Consider the following 18,009-nt stretch of genomic DNA (forward strand, 5'->3'; position numbering starts at 1 on the left):
CTGCCACTATGTAAAACATGTTGATATATAGAGGTAACTGCCACTATGTAAAACATGTTGTTGATAGTAAACATTACTGCCACTATGTAAAACATGTTGATATATAGAGGTAACTGCCAAATTAAAAAGGAAACACTTGGGTAAATGAGGGATACAAAGTATATTGAAAGCAGGTGCTCCCACACAGGTGTGGTTCCTGAGTTAATTAAGCTATTAACATCCAAATAAAAATGCCCAGTTGCCAATTAGGGGTCTCAAAGGAGCATAGGGGGGGGGGGGGGGGGGGGGTTAAAGGGTGTGTCTCAGTCACCAGATCTCAACCCAATTGAACATTAATGTGAGATTCTGGAACGGCACCTGAGTCAATGTTTTCCATCAACCAAACACCATTCTAGCTCCAACAGGGCAGTAAAATCTAGAAATACAATACAGACACACCACCCCCCCCAGAAAAAAAAAAATCAAAAAGGAGCAATATCAGAGTCCGGAAAATAAACAACTCCTCCCACTTCCCTCCTACCCTGGAGGGGAACCTGCCACCTATTGGTCACCACACACCTCATTCAATGTAATCAACCAGATCATGTCCACCTGAGAGGCGGGGCTACCCCTTTAAAAACACCCCCACCTGCAATCATTAGCCTCTTTCAAACCAAACTAGCATGGAACCCTAGAGATGTGCTATTGACTGAAAACCATCTGATCAACCGTCACACATTACCTAAATAAATTATTTAGTCAACCACCAATTGTACAAGTTCTCCCACTTAAAAAGATGAGAGAGGCCTGTAATTTTAATCATAGGTACACTTCAACTATGACAGACAAAATGAGGAAAAAAAATCCAGAAAATCACATTGTAGGATTTTTAATGAATTTATTTGCAAATTATGGTGGAAAATAAGTATTTGGTCAATAACAAAAGTTTCTCTCAATACTTTGTTATATACCCTTTGTTGGCAATGACAGAGGTCAAACGTTTTCTGTAAGTCTTCGCAAGGTTTTCACACACGGTTGCTGGTATTTTGGCCCATTCCTCCATGCAGATCTCCTCTAGAGCAGTGATGTTTTGGGGCTGTTGCTGGGCAACAAGGACTTTCAACTCCCTCCAAATATTTTCTATGGGGTTGAGATCTGGAGACTGGCTAGGCCACTCCAGGACCTTGAAATGCTTCTTACGAAGCCACTCCTTCGTTGCCCGGGCAGTGTGTTTGGGATCATTGTCATGCTGAAAGACCCAGCCACGTTTAATCTTCAATGCCCTTGCTGATGGAAGGAGGTTTTCACTCAAAATCTCACGATACATGGCCCCATTCATTCTTTCCTTTACACGGATCAGTCGTCCTGGTCCCTTTGCAGAAAAACAGCCCCAAAGCATGATGTTTCCACCCCCATGCTTCACAGTAGGTATGGTGGTCTTTGGATGCAACTCAGCATTCTTTGTCCTCCAAACACGACGAGTTGAGTTTTTACCAAAAAGTTATATTTTGGTTTCATCTGACCATATGACATTCTCCCAATCTTCTTCTGGATCATCCAAATGCTCTCTAGCAAACTTCAGAAGGGCCTGGACATGTACTGGCTTAAGCAGGGGTCTGGCACTGCAGGATTTGAGTCCCTGGCGGCGTAGTGTGTTACTGATGGTAAGTTTTGTTACTTTGGTCCCAGCTCTCTGCAGGTCATTCACTAGGTCCCCCTGTGTGGTTCTGGGATTTTTGCTCACTGTTCTTGTGATCATTTTGACCCCACGGGGTGAGATCTTGCGTGGAGCCCCAGATCGAAGGAGATTATCAGTGGTCTTGTATGTCTTCCATTTCCTAATAATTGTTCCCACAGTTGATTTCTTCAAACCAAGCTGCTTACCTATTGCAGATTCAGTCTTCCCAGCCTGGTGCAGGTCTACAATTTTGTTTCTGGTGTCCTTTGACAGCTCTTTGGTCTTGGCCATAGTGGAGTTTGGAGTGTGACTGTTTGAGGTTGTGGACAGGTGTCTTTTATACTGATAACAAGTTCAAACAGGTGCCATTAATACAGATAACAAGTGGAGGACAGAGTAGCCTCTTAAAGAAGTTACAGGTCTGTGAGAGCCAGAAATTTTGCTTGTTTGTAGGTGAACAAATACTTATTTTCTACCATAATTTGCAAATAAATTCATAAAAAAATCCTACAATGTGATTTTCTGGATTTTTTTCTTCTCATTTTGTCTGTCATAGTTGAAGTGTGCCTATGATGAAAATTACAGGCCTCTCTCATCTTTTTAAGTGGGAGAACTTGCACAATTGGTGGCTGACTAAATACTTTTTTGCCCCACTGTACATATAAAATGGGTAGAGCTCCTCTCACTAAATTGATCACTAACCTTTTGAAGCTGAGCCATTTACTCGTGCTCTGCTACGCAGCACAGTCATATCTGACTAAGATCATAACATGGTGTCAGAAGTGCTTCAACCTTGTCAAATATATACTACAGGAGAGATTATTTCAGAGAAAATACTGTTTCTTGAGGTTTGTCAGAGTTTAGAGTGATGAAAAGCAGCTAACTGTTCTCTTCATTGAGCAGAGCAGCCCAAGTGGAGCCGTTGCCTCTTTATGCTGCTGCTACTCTCAGTTTATAATCTATGCATAGGCACTTTAACTCTACCTACATGCACATAAACTCAGCAAAAAAAAAAAAGAAACATCCCTTTTCAGGATCCTTCACAGATCTTCATTGTAAAGGTTTAAACACTGTTTCACATGCTTGTTCAATGAACCATAAACAATTAATGAACAAGCGCCTGTGGAACGGTCGTTAAGACACTAACAACTTACAGACGGTAGGCAATTAAGGTCACAGTTATGAAAACTTAGGACACTAAAGAGGCCTTTCTACTGACTGAAAAACACCAAAAGAAAGATGCCCCGGGTCCCTGCTCATCGTGCCTTAGGCATGCTGCAAGGAGGCATGAGGACTGCAGATGTGGCCAGGGCAATAAATTGCAATGTCGGTACTATGAGACGCATAAGACAGAGCTACAGGGAGACAGGACCGACATCTGATCGTCCTCGCAGTGACAGACCACGTGTAACAACACCTGCACAGGATCGGTACATCCGAACATCACACCTGCGGGACAGGTGCAGGATGGCAACAACAACTGCCCGAGTTACACCAGGAACACACAATCCCTCCACCAGTGCTCAGACTGCCCGCAATAAGCTGAGAGAGGCTGGACTGAGGGCTTGTAGGTCTGTTGTAAGGAAGGTCCTCACCAGACATCACCTGCAACAACGTCGCCTACGGGCACAAACCAACCGTCGCTGGACCAGACAGGCCTGGCAAAAAGTGATTGTCACTGACGAGTCACGGTTTTGTCTCACCAGGGGTGATGGTCGGATTTGCGTTTATCGTCGAAGGAATGAGTGTTACACCGAGGCCTGTACTCTGGAGCGGGATCGATTTGGAGGTGGAGGGTCCGTTATGGTCTGGGACGGTGTGTCACAGCATCATCGGACTGAGCTTGTTGTCATTGCAGGCAATCTCAACGCTGTGCGTTACAGGGAAGACATCCTCCTCCCTCATGTGGTACTCTTCCTGCAGGCTCATCCTGAAATGACCCTCCAGCATGACAATGCCACCAACCACACTGCTCGTTCTGTGTGTGATTTCATGCAGGACAGGAATGTCAGTGTTCTGCCATGGCCAGCGAAGAGCCCAGATCTCAATCCCATTGAGCAAGTCTGGAACCTGTTGGATCGGAGGGTGAGGGCCATTCCCCCCAGAAATGTCCGGGAACTTGCAGGTGCCTTGGTGGAAGAGTGGGGTAACATCTCACAGCAAGAACTGGCAACTCTGGTGAGGAGGAGATGCACTGCAGTACTAAATGCAGCTGGTGGCCACACCAGATACTGACTGTTACTTTTCATTTTGACCACCCCTTTGTTCAGGGACACATTATTCAATTTCTGTTAGTCACATGTCTGTGGAACTTTTTCAGTTTATGTTTCAGTTGTTGAATCTTGTTATGTTCATACAAGTATTTACACATGTTAAGTTTGCTGAAAATAAAAGCAGTTGACAGTGCGATGACGTTTATTTTTTTGTTTATTACCTCAATTAACCGGTGCCCCCGCACATTGACTCTGTACCGGTACCCCCTGTATAAAGCCTCCACATTGACTCTGTACCGGTACCCCCTGTATAAAGCATCCACATTGACTCTGTATTGGTACTCCCTGTATATAGCATCCACATTGACTCTGTATTGGTACTCCCTGTATAAAGCCTCCACATTGACTCTGTATTGGTACTCCCTGTATATAGCATCCACATTGACTCTGTATTGGTACTCCCTGTATATAGCCTCCACATTGACTCTGTACTGTTACCCCCTGTATATAGCATCCACATTGACTCAGTATTGGTACTCCCTGTATAAAGTCTCCACATTGACTCTGTATTGGTACTCCCTGTATAAAGCCTCCACATTGACTCTGTATTGGTACTCCCTGTATATAGCATCCACATTGACTCTGTATTGGTACTCCCTGTATATAGCATCCACATTGACTCTGTATTGGTACTCCCTGTATAAAGCCTCCACATTGACTCTGTATTGGTACTCCCTGTATAAAGCCTCCACATTGACTCTGTATTGGTACTCCCTGTATATAGCATCCACATTGACTCTGTATTGGTACTCCCTGTATATAGCATCCACATTGACTCTGTATTGGTACTCCCTGTATAAAGTCTCCACATTGACTCTGTATTGGTACTCCCTATATAAAGTCTCCACATTGACTCTGTATTGGTACTCCCTGTATAAAGCCTCCGCATTGACTCTGTATTGGTACTCCCTGTATAAAGCCTCGCTGTTGTTATTTCACTGCTGCCGTTTAATTATTTGTTACTTGAATTTCCTTTTTTTCTACTTATCCATTTTTCTTCTTAACTTCTTAAAGCATTGTTGATTAAGGGCTCGTAAGTAAGCATTTTACTGTAAGGTTGTATTCAGCATTTCACTGTTGTATTCGGCGCATGTGACAAATACAATTTGATTTGACACAGTTGAAGAACGAATTTGGATTAGTAAAGCATTAGGGGAAAAAAGAACACTCACCATTTTACCGATCATCATCACATACGGTCCTGCTTGCTGGTTGACTGCCAGAATATCTAGGAGTCTCACGTACCAGAAGATGATATTCAAGCAATACACAGTCCGGCCTGGGACAAGCACATCCTCTCCTCCGATCCTCAATCCAAAGCCCACAAAGAAGGTGACAATAGCCAGGAAGTCTGAGAGGTTAAAATAGTCACTGAACCAGACTTTAACCTTCTGGCTAATCTTCCCAGCTTCAGACATAAACATCTACAAAGAAAGATACAGAACAGACAATAGGACATGAGTGCATCCAGTGAACTGAGAGCTCAAATCAAATCAACAATGGAAACATTCTATCAACGTGAATGTGGACTCAGTACTTCTCTGTTTAAACTGTCACCTAGAAGAATGAGCTTGTTTAAAGCAAATTGAACTAAACTAAATGGTATTGAATCCTCTGAGAGACAAAGATAGCTGGGTAAGTGTCTTGTCCTTCTCATACAGTCATAGGGTCCAATCCAAATGGCAAAAGCAGTGCACTATATAGCAAATACGGTGCCAATTGGAACATAACCCTATTGATGTAGAGAGCAGGGAGCAGCATTAGCGTACCTCTCGTATCTTCTCAATGGCGGAGGTAAATATGTAGAGGATGACCACCCACTCTTGAGGAGACGGAAACTCGGGCATCCGGACCAGAACGACAAATGAGTAAAGCATCAGAAAACCCAGGTACGCCAGCTATCCAGGGGAAAACGCACACACACACACACACCTTTACACAGGCTATTATACAGACCCACAACACACACCTTTACATACCATACACAGGCTATTATACAGACCCACAACACACACACCGTTACATACCATACACAGGCTATTATACAGACCCACAACACACACCGTTACATACCATACACAGGCTATTATACAGACCCACAAACGTACATCAGCTAGCCAGGAGACACACACCACACACATACACCTTAAATTAGGGTTATCAAGATACCAGTACCGCGATACTAGGAAGTAAGGAAGGAAAGGAAAAATGAAGCAGACTTAATTACTTGAGGAAAACAGTCCTAATGTTGGAAAAGAACTGCCTTATGTTGTCACTGAGTCACATTTGTTTATTTTGCAATCAATAGCACGCACGGTTGTACAACAGCACCACAGAGTGAAGTCTGCTTTGTGCTTGTTTTGGTATTGTAGTATTGTGATACTGGTATTGTAGTATTGTGATACCAGTATCGATACTGGTAACACACACACACACACACACTAATACAGAAAGAACCAGGTAAGCGTAAAGCTGATTGAAAATGCTTCTTTATTGTTACTAAACCCTTGTCCAAGACAATGCCCAGGGCCCATATTTAAAAAGTGTCCCCCCCCCGTCCATATAATCTTATTTATTTAAAATCTATATCAACCCTTCTCAAACCTTTTCTCAGAGATCCCCAGATATTCCATGTATTTGAACTATTCCAGAACTAGCACACCCGAATCAACTAGTTAACTTATCATCAAGCCCTCGACCAGGTAAAACCGGTGTGCTAGTTTAGGGCCGTTAGAGGAGAGGTTTGAAAAAGTCTGATCTGTAGGGGTCATTATGACCTAAAAGGCTAAACTGATCCTATATCAGCAGTCCTACTTTGTTCCTGCTTTGTGACATACCCCCAGGTCTTTTTAGAGGTGAACACTGTGAGCCTGACTAGCGAAGCATGAAGTGAAGGAAACTACAGCATTCAACAACACCTCTCAGCCATTATACAGACCCACCCCTAGACATCAGTCATTCTAACTATGGCTCGGGGGTTAGGTAGGGTGTGTGTGGCTGTTGGAGGGCCGTGACTAAACTGAGACTGATCAGTGTGGGGATCAGTGCTGACTGGGGCAGGCAGGGTTATTATGTGGAAGCAGAGATCATGATGTGACAGACATGCAGTGAGAGATGGATCATTGTGTGGCAGGCAGCATATTTATGTTGATGTTGATTGTGGGGTAGATGAGCATTGATCTGGGTACAGCAGATATAGTTATGTTAAGGACTGTTCTACTGATGCTATCAGGACATGCAAATGAAGCCAGGGCACCTGGAACACCACCTGAGGGTACGTGTGTGTGTAGTATGCAGGGTGTGGGAGGTAGAGCTCTGGAAAAGTACACACACGCCCCAGCCTCCCTCTGTCCTCTCAACATGAACACGTTTCATGCCAGCCCTCCCTGGTCTCAGAGTACACACACTGGGCAAGTGGTGCTCAGTTTTAGACCGTTACATTGCTTCTAAAAGGGAAATCTCCACCCACCCGGGACACAATGCGATTCAAAATGAACTTACACACACACACACACACACACAGGAAATATCCCAGGAGGAGGAAGGAAACATCCCTTCCATTTAAGCTGCTTGGCGGCTCCACAGGGAAAACCTTGGTAGTCAGAACTCTGCTGTACCATTAAACATAGTAGGGCCCAGAGTGTCTGCTAGTCAGCTCACATGGAGGGGGTAGAGCCAGGGGCTAGGGATTCATACCGTGTTGAACCAGAATTTGACGATGGGGGCGTGGTAGAAGGCGTAGAACTTCCTGGTTAGAGGAAGTCTTCGGGAGCGGACCTGTGTCTCCGCCTCATCCTTCACCTCCACGTTGTCATCCGCCTTCGCCTCCTGGAACACATCCTGGAGAAGAATCATGTTTAATAACGCCTCTTTAATAGACTGTATAGACATGTATATGTCCATATATATACATGCAGACTGAAAACAGACCACAGCACCAGAAATTAAGAAACCATGAATGAAGAGAGCACTGCAGTCCAACCCTCTCTCTCATATAGCTACCCCTCATAGCTAAATCCCAGGACCCTCATAGCTAAACCCCGGGATCATCATAGCTTCCCCTCATAGCTAAATCCCAGGACCCTCATAGCTTCCCCTCATAGCTAAACCCCAGGACCATCATAGCTTCCCCTCATAGCTAAATCCCAGGACCCTCATAGCTTCCCCTCATAGCTAAACCCCGGGATCAGCATAGCTTCCCCTCATAGCTAAACCCCGGGATCAGCATAGCTTCCCCTCATAGCTAAACCCCGGGATCATCATAGCTTCCCCTCATAGCTAAACCCCGGGATCATCAGCTTCCCCTCATAGCTAAACCCCGGGATCATCATAGCTTCTCCTCATAGCTAAACCCCGGGATCATCATAGCTTCCCCTCATAGCTAAACCCCGGGATCATCATAGCTTCCCCTCATAGCTAAACCCCAGGACCCTCATAGCTAAATCCCAGGATCATCAGAATACCAGTAGCACCAGTGTACTTGCCAGAACAGACACAGTAAGATAAGAAAAGAAAACAGATGAGATGAACTCTGTCATATTGATTCTGACCATCTGTATGTTGTCGGTGGTGTTATGGAAGTTGTGTTCGCTGTCCTCCATGGTCATCTGATGGGCGTCCTGACTCTGAGGGATGTGGGACATCTCTGCCTTTGTCTTGTACTCCAACAGGAGGATTGCAGGAGGCACCAGGATACTGAGGATCACCTAGAGATATATACATTATTAGATTTCGTTTTTAAATGTATTTATTGTATATGTTTACTCAGGAGGGACCAGGATAATGAGAATCACCTAGAGATATATACATTATTATATTTAGTTTTTAAATGTATTTATTGTATATATTTATTTATGTTTACTCAGGAGGCACCAGGATACTGAGGATCACCTAGAGATATATACATTATTAGATTTAGTTTTTAAATGTATTTATTGTATATATTTATTTATGTTTACTCAGGAGGGACCAGGATACTGAGGATCACCTAGAGATATATACATTATTATATGTAGTTTTTAAATGTATTTATTGTATATATGTTTATTTATGTTTACTCAGGAGGGACCAGGATACTGAGGATCACCTAGAGATATATACATTATTATATTTAGTTTTTAAATGTATTTATTGTATATATGTTTATTTATGTTTACTCAGGAGGGACCAGGATACTGAGGATCACCTGGAAAAACGAAATACATCTATAATAACCATCCAAGCACAGAGCCATGTGGAACACTATTGAGTGTGTGTGTATATATATATACACTGCATTGCTGGGCAGTGTCACCTTGTACCAGGAGTTCTTCCTCATGTTGAGTCGTCCCATCCACATGTCTGACAGCAGCAGCTGGGTACAGGTGTGAGCCACAAAGGGTCGTAACCGCGACGACACGGCCAGCTTCAGACAGGTGCTGTTACTCCAGTTCTTCAGTTCGTAGGTCAGCAGTTTCATCGCCATGGTTTCATCCTGTCTGAATGACTGCTCCAGGAGGTCCACTGCTAGGGTGCCAAATTCACTATGAAATAATAATCATCATCAACCTTACATTACTCCAGACATCATCCCTCTGAACATGACACACACATACCACGGTATCAAACTCACTGAAAACACCATCATTAACATCCTCATCAGTCACCACAACACAGCTCCTCATGGTCACTTCACTCACAAAAATAGTCTGATACATCACATACTAATACTCAGTAATACTCATACTTCAAGTAGCCTTGAGTATTAGTGACTACTAGTAGTAATGCATCATACTTGGAGTACTTAAAGTATTAGTATGTAATCTGTCACATATTATAGTAGTCTTGAGTATTAGTGAGGATTGAAGTGTCCTAGTTATTTGGTGTGTAATGTGTCATACTTGGAGTAGTCCTTGAGTTCCTGGGAGGTGTCGTCGACCACGTCACTCTTCTTGGCCTCATAGCCCATGGAGCGACAGAGTTTACAGGCCACCAGGGCCTTGGCCATGCTTTCCTCCCCATGCTGCCAGAAGAACAGAGACATCTTCTGCCTATTCATCAGGACGGCCCACATCAGCAGCTCATTGAACGGGTACGGGAACCTGCGTGTCTCTGGGTCATCGATGTCAACTATCTCCTCCTTGGCTTTTTTCTTGGACTGGTCTGTCGCCGACTCCAACTAAGAGGGAGAGGGGTGGGCGTCAAGAGGGCGATTTGAATAATCTGATGGCTCAGTTCTGTGGGTGTGTATGTGTGTGTGTGTGTGTGCACACACCTTGGGTTTGTAGTGATTTGATTGATTTATTTCATTCATGCTCGCAGTCAACAAGAGTAATGCAGAATGCACAGTTACATTCAGACAATACTTCAAAAACAAGATACTACATTAAATAAAAAAAGGTTCCATCTTACAAGAAATTACAGTTTAAAGAGTCACATTTTGTTATTAAAAAGTCTGATGGCAGATGTCAATGGTAGAATTTTTCAGCCCATTTTTCCTTGCATTGATGCTGGACAGTTGGTTCTGGTTGTGGAGGACTCTGCCAGTACTCTCCCCTTCTCTGTGGTAGGAGATCCTGTAGACGGTGGTCAGGTTGGTGCATGTCAGTGATCAATCTTACTGCTGCTTGCTCTCTCCATGGCTGTAGTGGTGGAAGGGTCAGTGGGATGTCTCTGTTTTTGTTATTATCTTGCTTGTCCTTTTCTGTACCTTATCCAGTGCAGCTTGCTGCATCTTGGTGCAGCCTACCAGCAACACACTGTCATACTCCAGGCATGGTCAAATTACATTGGTATAGATTTCCACAAGGTCATCAGTGGACAGGCTGTTTCTTGCCATCACACAAGTCACAGTGTGTTCTCAAATATGACTCTCCATGTTGTGCGTGTGTGTGTGTACCTTGGGTTTGTATGGCTGTGCAGTCTTGATGAAGTGGTTGTGCCTGGTCTTCTCCTTCTTGTCGGCCTGGATACTGAACGACTCTTGGCTCTTCCTCAGGTGGGACCCAGGCCCTGCAGAGTGGCGACCTGACCTCTGGAGAGAGACAGAGAAAAAGATAGAGAACAGTTTACTTTCACCATTACTCTAAATTAATCAATCAGTGAAAGATCAAAACAATGTGTGAACAATGAGTTTAACCCTTGACCCTGAAGCAAACTTACGTTTTAACCTTTTATCTTCAACCCTTAACACTAACCGTTAACCCTTACCCTGCTGTTGCCATGGAGATTGTTGTAGATGATCCTGAAGCGTTTCCTGGTGTAGTTGCACCTGTAAGTCCCGCCCATCAGGTACTCTATCACCAGGCCAATGTCAATTAAGGTCATCTTGTAGTTAGGGGGGAGATTACCCTGGAAACAATTAGAGTCATAGTGAGCCATACTAATCAACAACACCATCATCATCAATTACTATTGTTCAAATTAATTCAAACTTTGACAATCAATGGTTGACAAGAAGTCAAAGATGTACCTGTTTGACATCCCTTACGAGGTTGAAGAGCGTGGGATTGGTAGGGGACTGTTTCTGGAACAGAAGAGACACAGATAAAACACGATGCCCAGCAGGACCATGGATAAACAGACCGTTTAGAAATGATTTTGACAGAATACGAATCAAACGTTAGAATTGAGAGGTTGCACGTGTGATGAGAACAGTAAATGGTACCAGCATAGAGCCCTGTGGAGCATCATTACATGTATGTGTGTGAAATTGGTGAGCTGTGTGTGTGTTACCGTGTTGTATAGCTCCTCCAGCCGTGTGATGGTAAGGAACCTGTGCATGCTAACTCCATTCTCAATCAGGAGCTTCACAAACTCCACACGGTCCATCACTAAGGCATCCAGCATGGCCTGCTCCAACGAACCCACCTGCGCACACACACACACACACACACACACACACACCTCAACATGGATCCAACATTGACTGCACTAACAATGAATAAATACACCAGACCAGTTCAAATTAGTCAAAATAAACAGTCTACTGGCAGCCTTCCTGTAGCCTGTCCCTTGGGTCATATAGGACCACTGACTCTGGAGTGGCTAGCTTAGGAGATATTTGGGGTTTAAATGACATTTATTCCATTTAGGCTGATACTGATGAAAAGCACGTTCATAATAGATGCAGTCTTGACAGACAGCCAGCCACACAGACAGACAGAGAGCCAGCCACACAGACAGACAGAGAGAGAGCCAGCCACAGCCAGCCACACAGACAGACAGAGAGCCAGCCACACAGACAGACAGAGCCAGACAGACAGACAGAGCCAGCCACACAGACAGACAGACAGAGAGCCAGCCACACAGACAGACAGACAGAGAGCCAGCCACACAGACAGACAGAGAGCCAGCCACACAGACAGACAGAAAGCCAGCCACACAGACAGACAGAAAGCCAGCCACACAGACAGCCAGCCACATAAACAGAGAGAGCCAGCCAGCCAGAGAAAGAGCCGAAGAGAGCCAGCCAGCCACAGATAGACGTACCAGTAGCTGCTGTCCGTAGACAAACACATGGTTCTTGGCGATGTCCACCCGGTCCCAGGCCAGAGTCAGAACCAGCTGGTCAAACGCAGACTCATTGGTGCCTGGAGGAGCAGCACACAAATCACATGTTATTGGTCACATGCGTTAAATACAACAGGTGTAGACTTTGCAGGAAAATGCTCACCTACGAGCCCGTTCCCAACAATGCAGAGATAGAAAGACAAATATTTGCTAAATAAAAAGGAAATAGTAACAAACACATTAACGAGGCTGTATACGAGGAGTACCAGTACTGAGTCAATGTGCAGGGGTACCAGGTAGTAACGAGGCTATATACGAGGAGTACCAGTACTGAGTCAATGTGCAGGGGTACCAGGTAGTAACGAGGCTGTATACGAGGAGTACCAGTACTGAGTCAATGTGCAGGGGTACCAGGTAGTAACGAGGCTGTATACGAGGAGTACCAGTACTGAGTCAATGTGCAGGGGTACCAGGTAGTAACGAGGCTATATACGAGGAGTACCAGTACTGAGTCAATGTGCAGGGGTACCAGGTAGTAACGAGGCTATATAGGAGGAGTACCAGTACTGAGTCAATGTGCAGGGGTACCAGGTAGTAACGAGGCTGTATACGAGGAGTACCAGTACTGAGTCAATGTGCAGGGGTACCAGGTAGTAACGAGGCTGTATACGAGGAGTACCAGTACTGAGTCAATGTGGAGGGGTACCAGGTAGTAACGAGGCTGTATACGAGGAGTACCAGTACTGAGGCAATGTGCAGGGGTACCAGGTAGTAACGAGGCTGTATACGAGGAGTACCAGTACTGAGTCAATGTGCAGGGGTACCAGGTAGTAACGAGGCTATATACGAGGAGTACCAGTACTGAGTCAATGTGCAGGGGTACCAGGTAGTAACGAGGCTATATAGGAGGAGTACCAGTACTGAGTCAATGTGCAGGGGTACCAGGTAGTAACGAGGCTGTATACGAGGAGTACCAGTACTGAGTCAATGTGCAGGGGTACCAGGTAGTAACGAGGCTGTATACGAGGAGTACCAGTACTGAGTCAATGTGCAGGGGTACCAGGTAGTAACGAGGCTATATACGAGGAGTACCAGTACTGAGTCAATGTGCAGGGGTACCAGGTAGTAACGAGGCTATATACGAGGAGTACCAGTACTGAGTCAATGTGCAGGGGTACCAGGTAGTAACGAGGCTATATACGAGGAGTACCAGTACTGAGTCAATGTGCAGGGGTACCAGGTAGTAACGAGGCTATATACGAGGAGTACCAGTACTGAGTCAATGTGCAGGGGTACCAGGTAGTAACGAGGCTATATACGAGGAGTACCAGTACTGAGTCAATGTGCAGGGGTACCAGGTAGTAACGAGGCTATATACGAGGAGTACCAGTACTGAGTCAATGTGCAGGGGTACCAGGTAGTAACGAGGCTGTATACGAGGAGTACCAGTACTGAGTCAATGTGCAGGGGTACCAGGTAGTAACGAGGCTATATACGAGGAGTACCAGTACTGAGTCAATGTGCAGGGGTACCAGGTAGTAACGAGGCTATATACGAGGAGTACCAGTACTGAGTCAATGTGCAGGGGTACCAGGTAGGAACGAGGCTGTATACGAGGAGTACCAGTACTGAGTCAATGTGCAGGGGTACCAGGTAGGAACGAGGCTGTATACGAGGAGTACCAGTACTGAGTCAATGTGCAGGGGTACCAGGTAGTAACGAGGCTATATACGAGGAGTACCAGTACTGAGTCAATGTGCAGGGGTACCAGGTAGTAACGAGGCTATATACGAGGAGTACCAGTACTGAGTCAATGTGCAGGGGTACCAGGTAGTAACGAGGCTATATACGAGGAGTACCAGTACTGAGTCAATGTGCAGGGGTACCAGGTAGTAACGAGGCTGTATACGAGGAGTACCAGTACTGAGTCAATGTGCAGGGGTACCAGGTAGTAACGAGGCTGTATACGAGGAGTACCAGTACTGAGTCAATGTGCAGGGGTACCAGGTAGTAACGAGGCTATATACGAGGAGTACCAGTACTGAGTCAATGTGCAGGGGTACCAGGTAGTAACGAGGCTATATACGAGGAGTACCAGTACTGAGTCAATGTGCAGGGGTACCAGGTAGTAACGAGGCTGTATACGAGGAGTACCAGTACTGAGTCAATGTGCAGGGGTACCAGGTAGTAACGAGGCTGTATACGAGGAGTACCAGTACTGAGTCAATGTGCAGGGGTACCAGGTAGTAACGAGGCTATATACGAGGAGTACCAGTACTGAGTCAATGTGCAGGGGTACCAGGTAGTAACGGGGCTGTATAGGAGGAGTACCAGTACTGAGTCAATGTGCAGGGGTACCAGGTAGTAACGAGGCTATATACGAGGAGTACCAGTACTGAGTCAATGTGCAGGGGTACCAGGTAGTAACGAGGCTATATACGAGGAGTACCAGTACTGAGTCAATGTGCAGGGGTACCAGGTAGTAACGAGGCTATATACGAGGAGTACCAGTACTGAGTCAATATGCAGGGGTACCAGGTAGTAACGAGGCTATATACGAGGAGTACCAGTACTGAGTCAATATGCAGGGGTACCAGGTAGTAACGAGGCTATATACGAGGAGTACCAGTACTGAGTCAATGTGCAGGGGTACCAGGTAGTAACGAGGCTGTATACGAGGAGTACCAGTACTGAGTCAATGTGCAGGGGTACCAGGTAGTAACGAGGCTGTATACGAGGAGTACCAGTACTGAGTCAATGTGCAGGGGTACCAGGTAGTAACGAGGCTGTATACGAGGAGTACCAGTACTGAGTCAATGTGCAGGGGTACCAGGTAGTAACGAGGCTGTATACGAGGAGTACCAGTACTGAGTCAATGTGCAGGGGTACCAGGTAGTAACGAGGCTATATACGAGGAGTACCAGTACTGAGTCAATGTGCAGGGGTACCAGGTAGTAACGAGGCTATATACGAGGAGTACCAGTACTGAGTCAATATGCAGGGGTACCAGGTAGTAACGAGGCTATATACGAGGAGTACCAGTACTGAGTCAATATGCAGGGGTACCAGGTAGTAACGAGGCTATATACGAGGAGTACCAGTACTGAGTCAATGTGCAGGGGTACCAGGTAGTAACGAGGCTATATACGAGGAGTACCAGTACTGAGTCAATGTGCAGGGGTACCAGGTAGTAACGAGGCTGTATACGAGGAGTACCAGTACTGAGTCAATATGCAGGGGTACCAGGTAGTAACGAGGCTATATACGAGGAGTACCAGTACTGAGTCAATGTGCAGGGGTACCAGGTAGTAACGAGGCTGTATACGAGGAATACCAGTACTGAGTCAATGTGCAGGGGTACCAGGTAGTAACGAGGCTGTATACGAGGAGTACCAGTACTGAGTCAATGTGCAGGGGTACCAGGTAGTAACGAGGCTATATACGAGGAGTACCAGTACTGAGTCAATGTGCAGGGGTACCAGGTAGTAACGAGGCTATATACGAGGAGTACCAGTACTGAGTCAATGTGCAGGGGTACCAGGTAGTAACGAGGCTATATACGAGGAGTACCAGTACTGAGTCAATGTGCAGGGGTACCAGGTAGTAACGAGGCTGTATACGAGGAGTACCAGTACTGAGTCAATGTGCAGGGGTACCAGGTAGTAACGAGGCTGTATACGAGGAGTACCAGTACTGAGTCAATGTGCAGGGGTACCAGGTAGTAACGAGGCTGTATACGAGGAGTACCAGTACTGAGTCAATGTGCAGGGGTACCAGGTAGTAACGAGGCTATATACGAGGAGTACCAGTACTGAGTCAATGTGCAGGGGTACCAGGTAGTAACGAGGCTATATACGAGGAGTACCAGTACTGAGTCAATGTGCAGGGGTACCAGGTAGTATGTACATGTGGATAGGGTTAGAAGTGACTAGGTATCAGGATATATAATAAACAGAGTAGCAGCAGCGTAAGCACACACACAACACACACACACACACACACACACACCACACACAACACACACAAACTAATTGCTAGGCAAAGCCACATTAATTGTGTGTTTCCTGTTGACTTAGCAGCAGGATTTAGAGAATAGGGCTGGGGAAGGACAATACAGAAACAACCATACAGAATAATACAGATGAATTACCATACTAAATCACCACTACTGTTTTACACAGAACCATATCCTAACATGGGATCCAATGTACACTCTAATCTACAGGATTTCCTTTTGGTAAAGTTTAAAGTTCAAGTTGTATTTTCAGGATGTAAATCCTGATGTGGGAGACGGGACATTTCCATATTTACAAACATGTCTCTGTAACCTTACGGTTCATCTGATATGTTTATGGAGGACATCTTAAAGTAACTGTCCAAAGAAAATCTCACATTTAACAGCTCATAATCTGTTAACTCAAACACAAATCATGTTGTTGACTTATACTCTTCCTATACTCATGTGACCAAAGCATAAAATACAGGGAAAAACACAAGCTCTTCAAAAACCCCACCTCAAAGTTGTATTTCAAACATGCTTGGCATTTCCTCATAGTGGACACGTCTCATATTTCCTCATAGAGGACACGTCTCATATTTCCTCATAGAGGAGACTTCTCACATTTCCTCATAGTGGACACGTCTCATATTTCCTCATAGAGGAGACTTCTCATTATCACCGCGCTGGCTCATTAGCTGATGTGGCTAAGAGGAAGGCATTGATGCTATGGACTGGCCCGCCCGTTCCCCAGACCTGAATCCAATTGAGCACATCTGGGACATCATGTCTCGCTCCATCCACCAACGCCACGTTGCACCACAGACTGTCCAGGAGTTCGTGGATGCTTTAGTCCAGGTCTGGGAGGAGATCCCTCAGGAGACCATCCGCCACCTCATCAGGAGCATGCCCAGGCGTTGTATGGAGGTCATACAGGCAGGTGGAGGCCACACACACTACTGAGCCCCATTTTGACTTGTTTTAAGGACATTACATCAGAGTTGGATCAGCCTGTAGTGTGGTTTTCCACTTTAATTTTGAGTGTGACTCCAAATCCAGACCTCCATGGGTTGATCATTTTTGTGTGATTTTGTTGTCAGCACATTCAACTATGTAAAGAAAAAAGTATTTAAATAATAATATTTAATTCATTCAGATCTAGGATGTGTTATTTTAGTGTTCCCTTTATTTTTTTGAGCAGTGTAGGTCATATTTCATAGAAATCTGGAAACACTGGACAGCTATTTTAAAGGTATTTCCATATGCTTGTGTATGTATCCTTAAGGGTCGAATGAGCTATTGAGGCCTTCTATTGAGGATGTGTTACTGGTGTACCAAGACTAATGCTGGTTTGACAGGCTTATATTGTCCTGCTGGCTGGGGATCTATTATGCTCAGTCAGAATGTCCTGAACTCTTAACTGACTGGACTGGTTCCTCTACTACGGGATCTACATAGCTGGTAGACAAGCTGCGTGGGGCGGACTTTGAACACATTCCTGCATTTGTCTGAACTTCTTATTCAATGACAGAAGACCACTGATAGATAGACACACAACTACTGAATACACAGGGACAGACTAGTTCATGTGA

General features: G+C 45.2%; 1 protein-coding gene across 1 annotated transcript in view; it reads right to left on the reverse strand.

Annotated features, from left to right (window-relative positions):
* LOC139411640 (transient receptor potential cation channel subfamily M member 7-like) overlaps positions 1 to 18,009 on the reverse strand; it is an 81,150-nt gene that overhangs the window by 30,651 nt on the left and 32,490 nt on the right. Inside the window, exons 11-21 of the mRNA XM_071158237.1 lie at positions 12,400 to 12,500; positions 11,644 to 11,778; positions 11,381 to 11,434; positions 11,119 to 11,259; positions 10,808 to 10,942; positions 9,810 to 10,087; positions 9,224 to 9,452; positions 8,481 to 8,636; positions 7,627 to 7,770; positions 5,700 to 5,828; positions 5,103 to 5,354 (exon numbers count right to left, since the gene is read on the reverse strand). Of these exons, the coding sequence (XP_071014338.1) occupies positions 5,103 to 5,354; positions 5,700 to 5,828; positions 7,627 to 7,770; positions 8,481 to 8,636; positions 9,224 to 9,452; positions 9,810 to 10,087; positions 10,808 to 10,942; positions 11,119 to 11,259; positions 11,381 to 11,434; positions 11,644 to 11,778; positions 12,400 to 12,500 (1,754 nt within the window). The remainder of the gene's footprint in view (positions 1 to 5,102; positions 5,355 to 5,699; positions 5,829 to 7,626; positions 7,771 to 8,480; positions 8,637 to 9,223; positions 9,453 to 9,809; positions 10,088 to 10,807; positions 10,943 to 11,118; positions 11,260 to 11,380; positions 11,435 to 11,643; positions 11,779 to 12,399; positions 12,501 to 18,009) is intronic.

Source organism: Oncorhynchus clarkii, chromosome 6 (genome assembly GCF_045791955.1).
Source record: "Oncorhynchus clarkii lewisi isolate Uvic-CL-2024 chromosome 6, UVic_Ocla_1.0, whole genome shotgun sequence".
NCBI classification, from domain to species: Eukaryota; Metazoa; Chordata; class Actinopteri; order Salmoniformes; family Salmonidae; genus Oncorhynchus; species Oncorhynchus clarkii.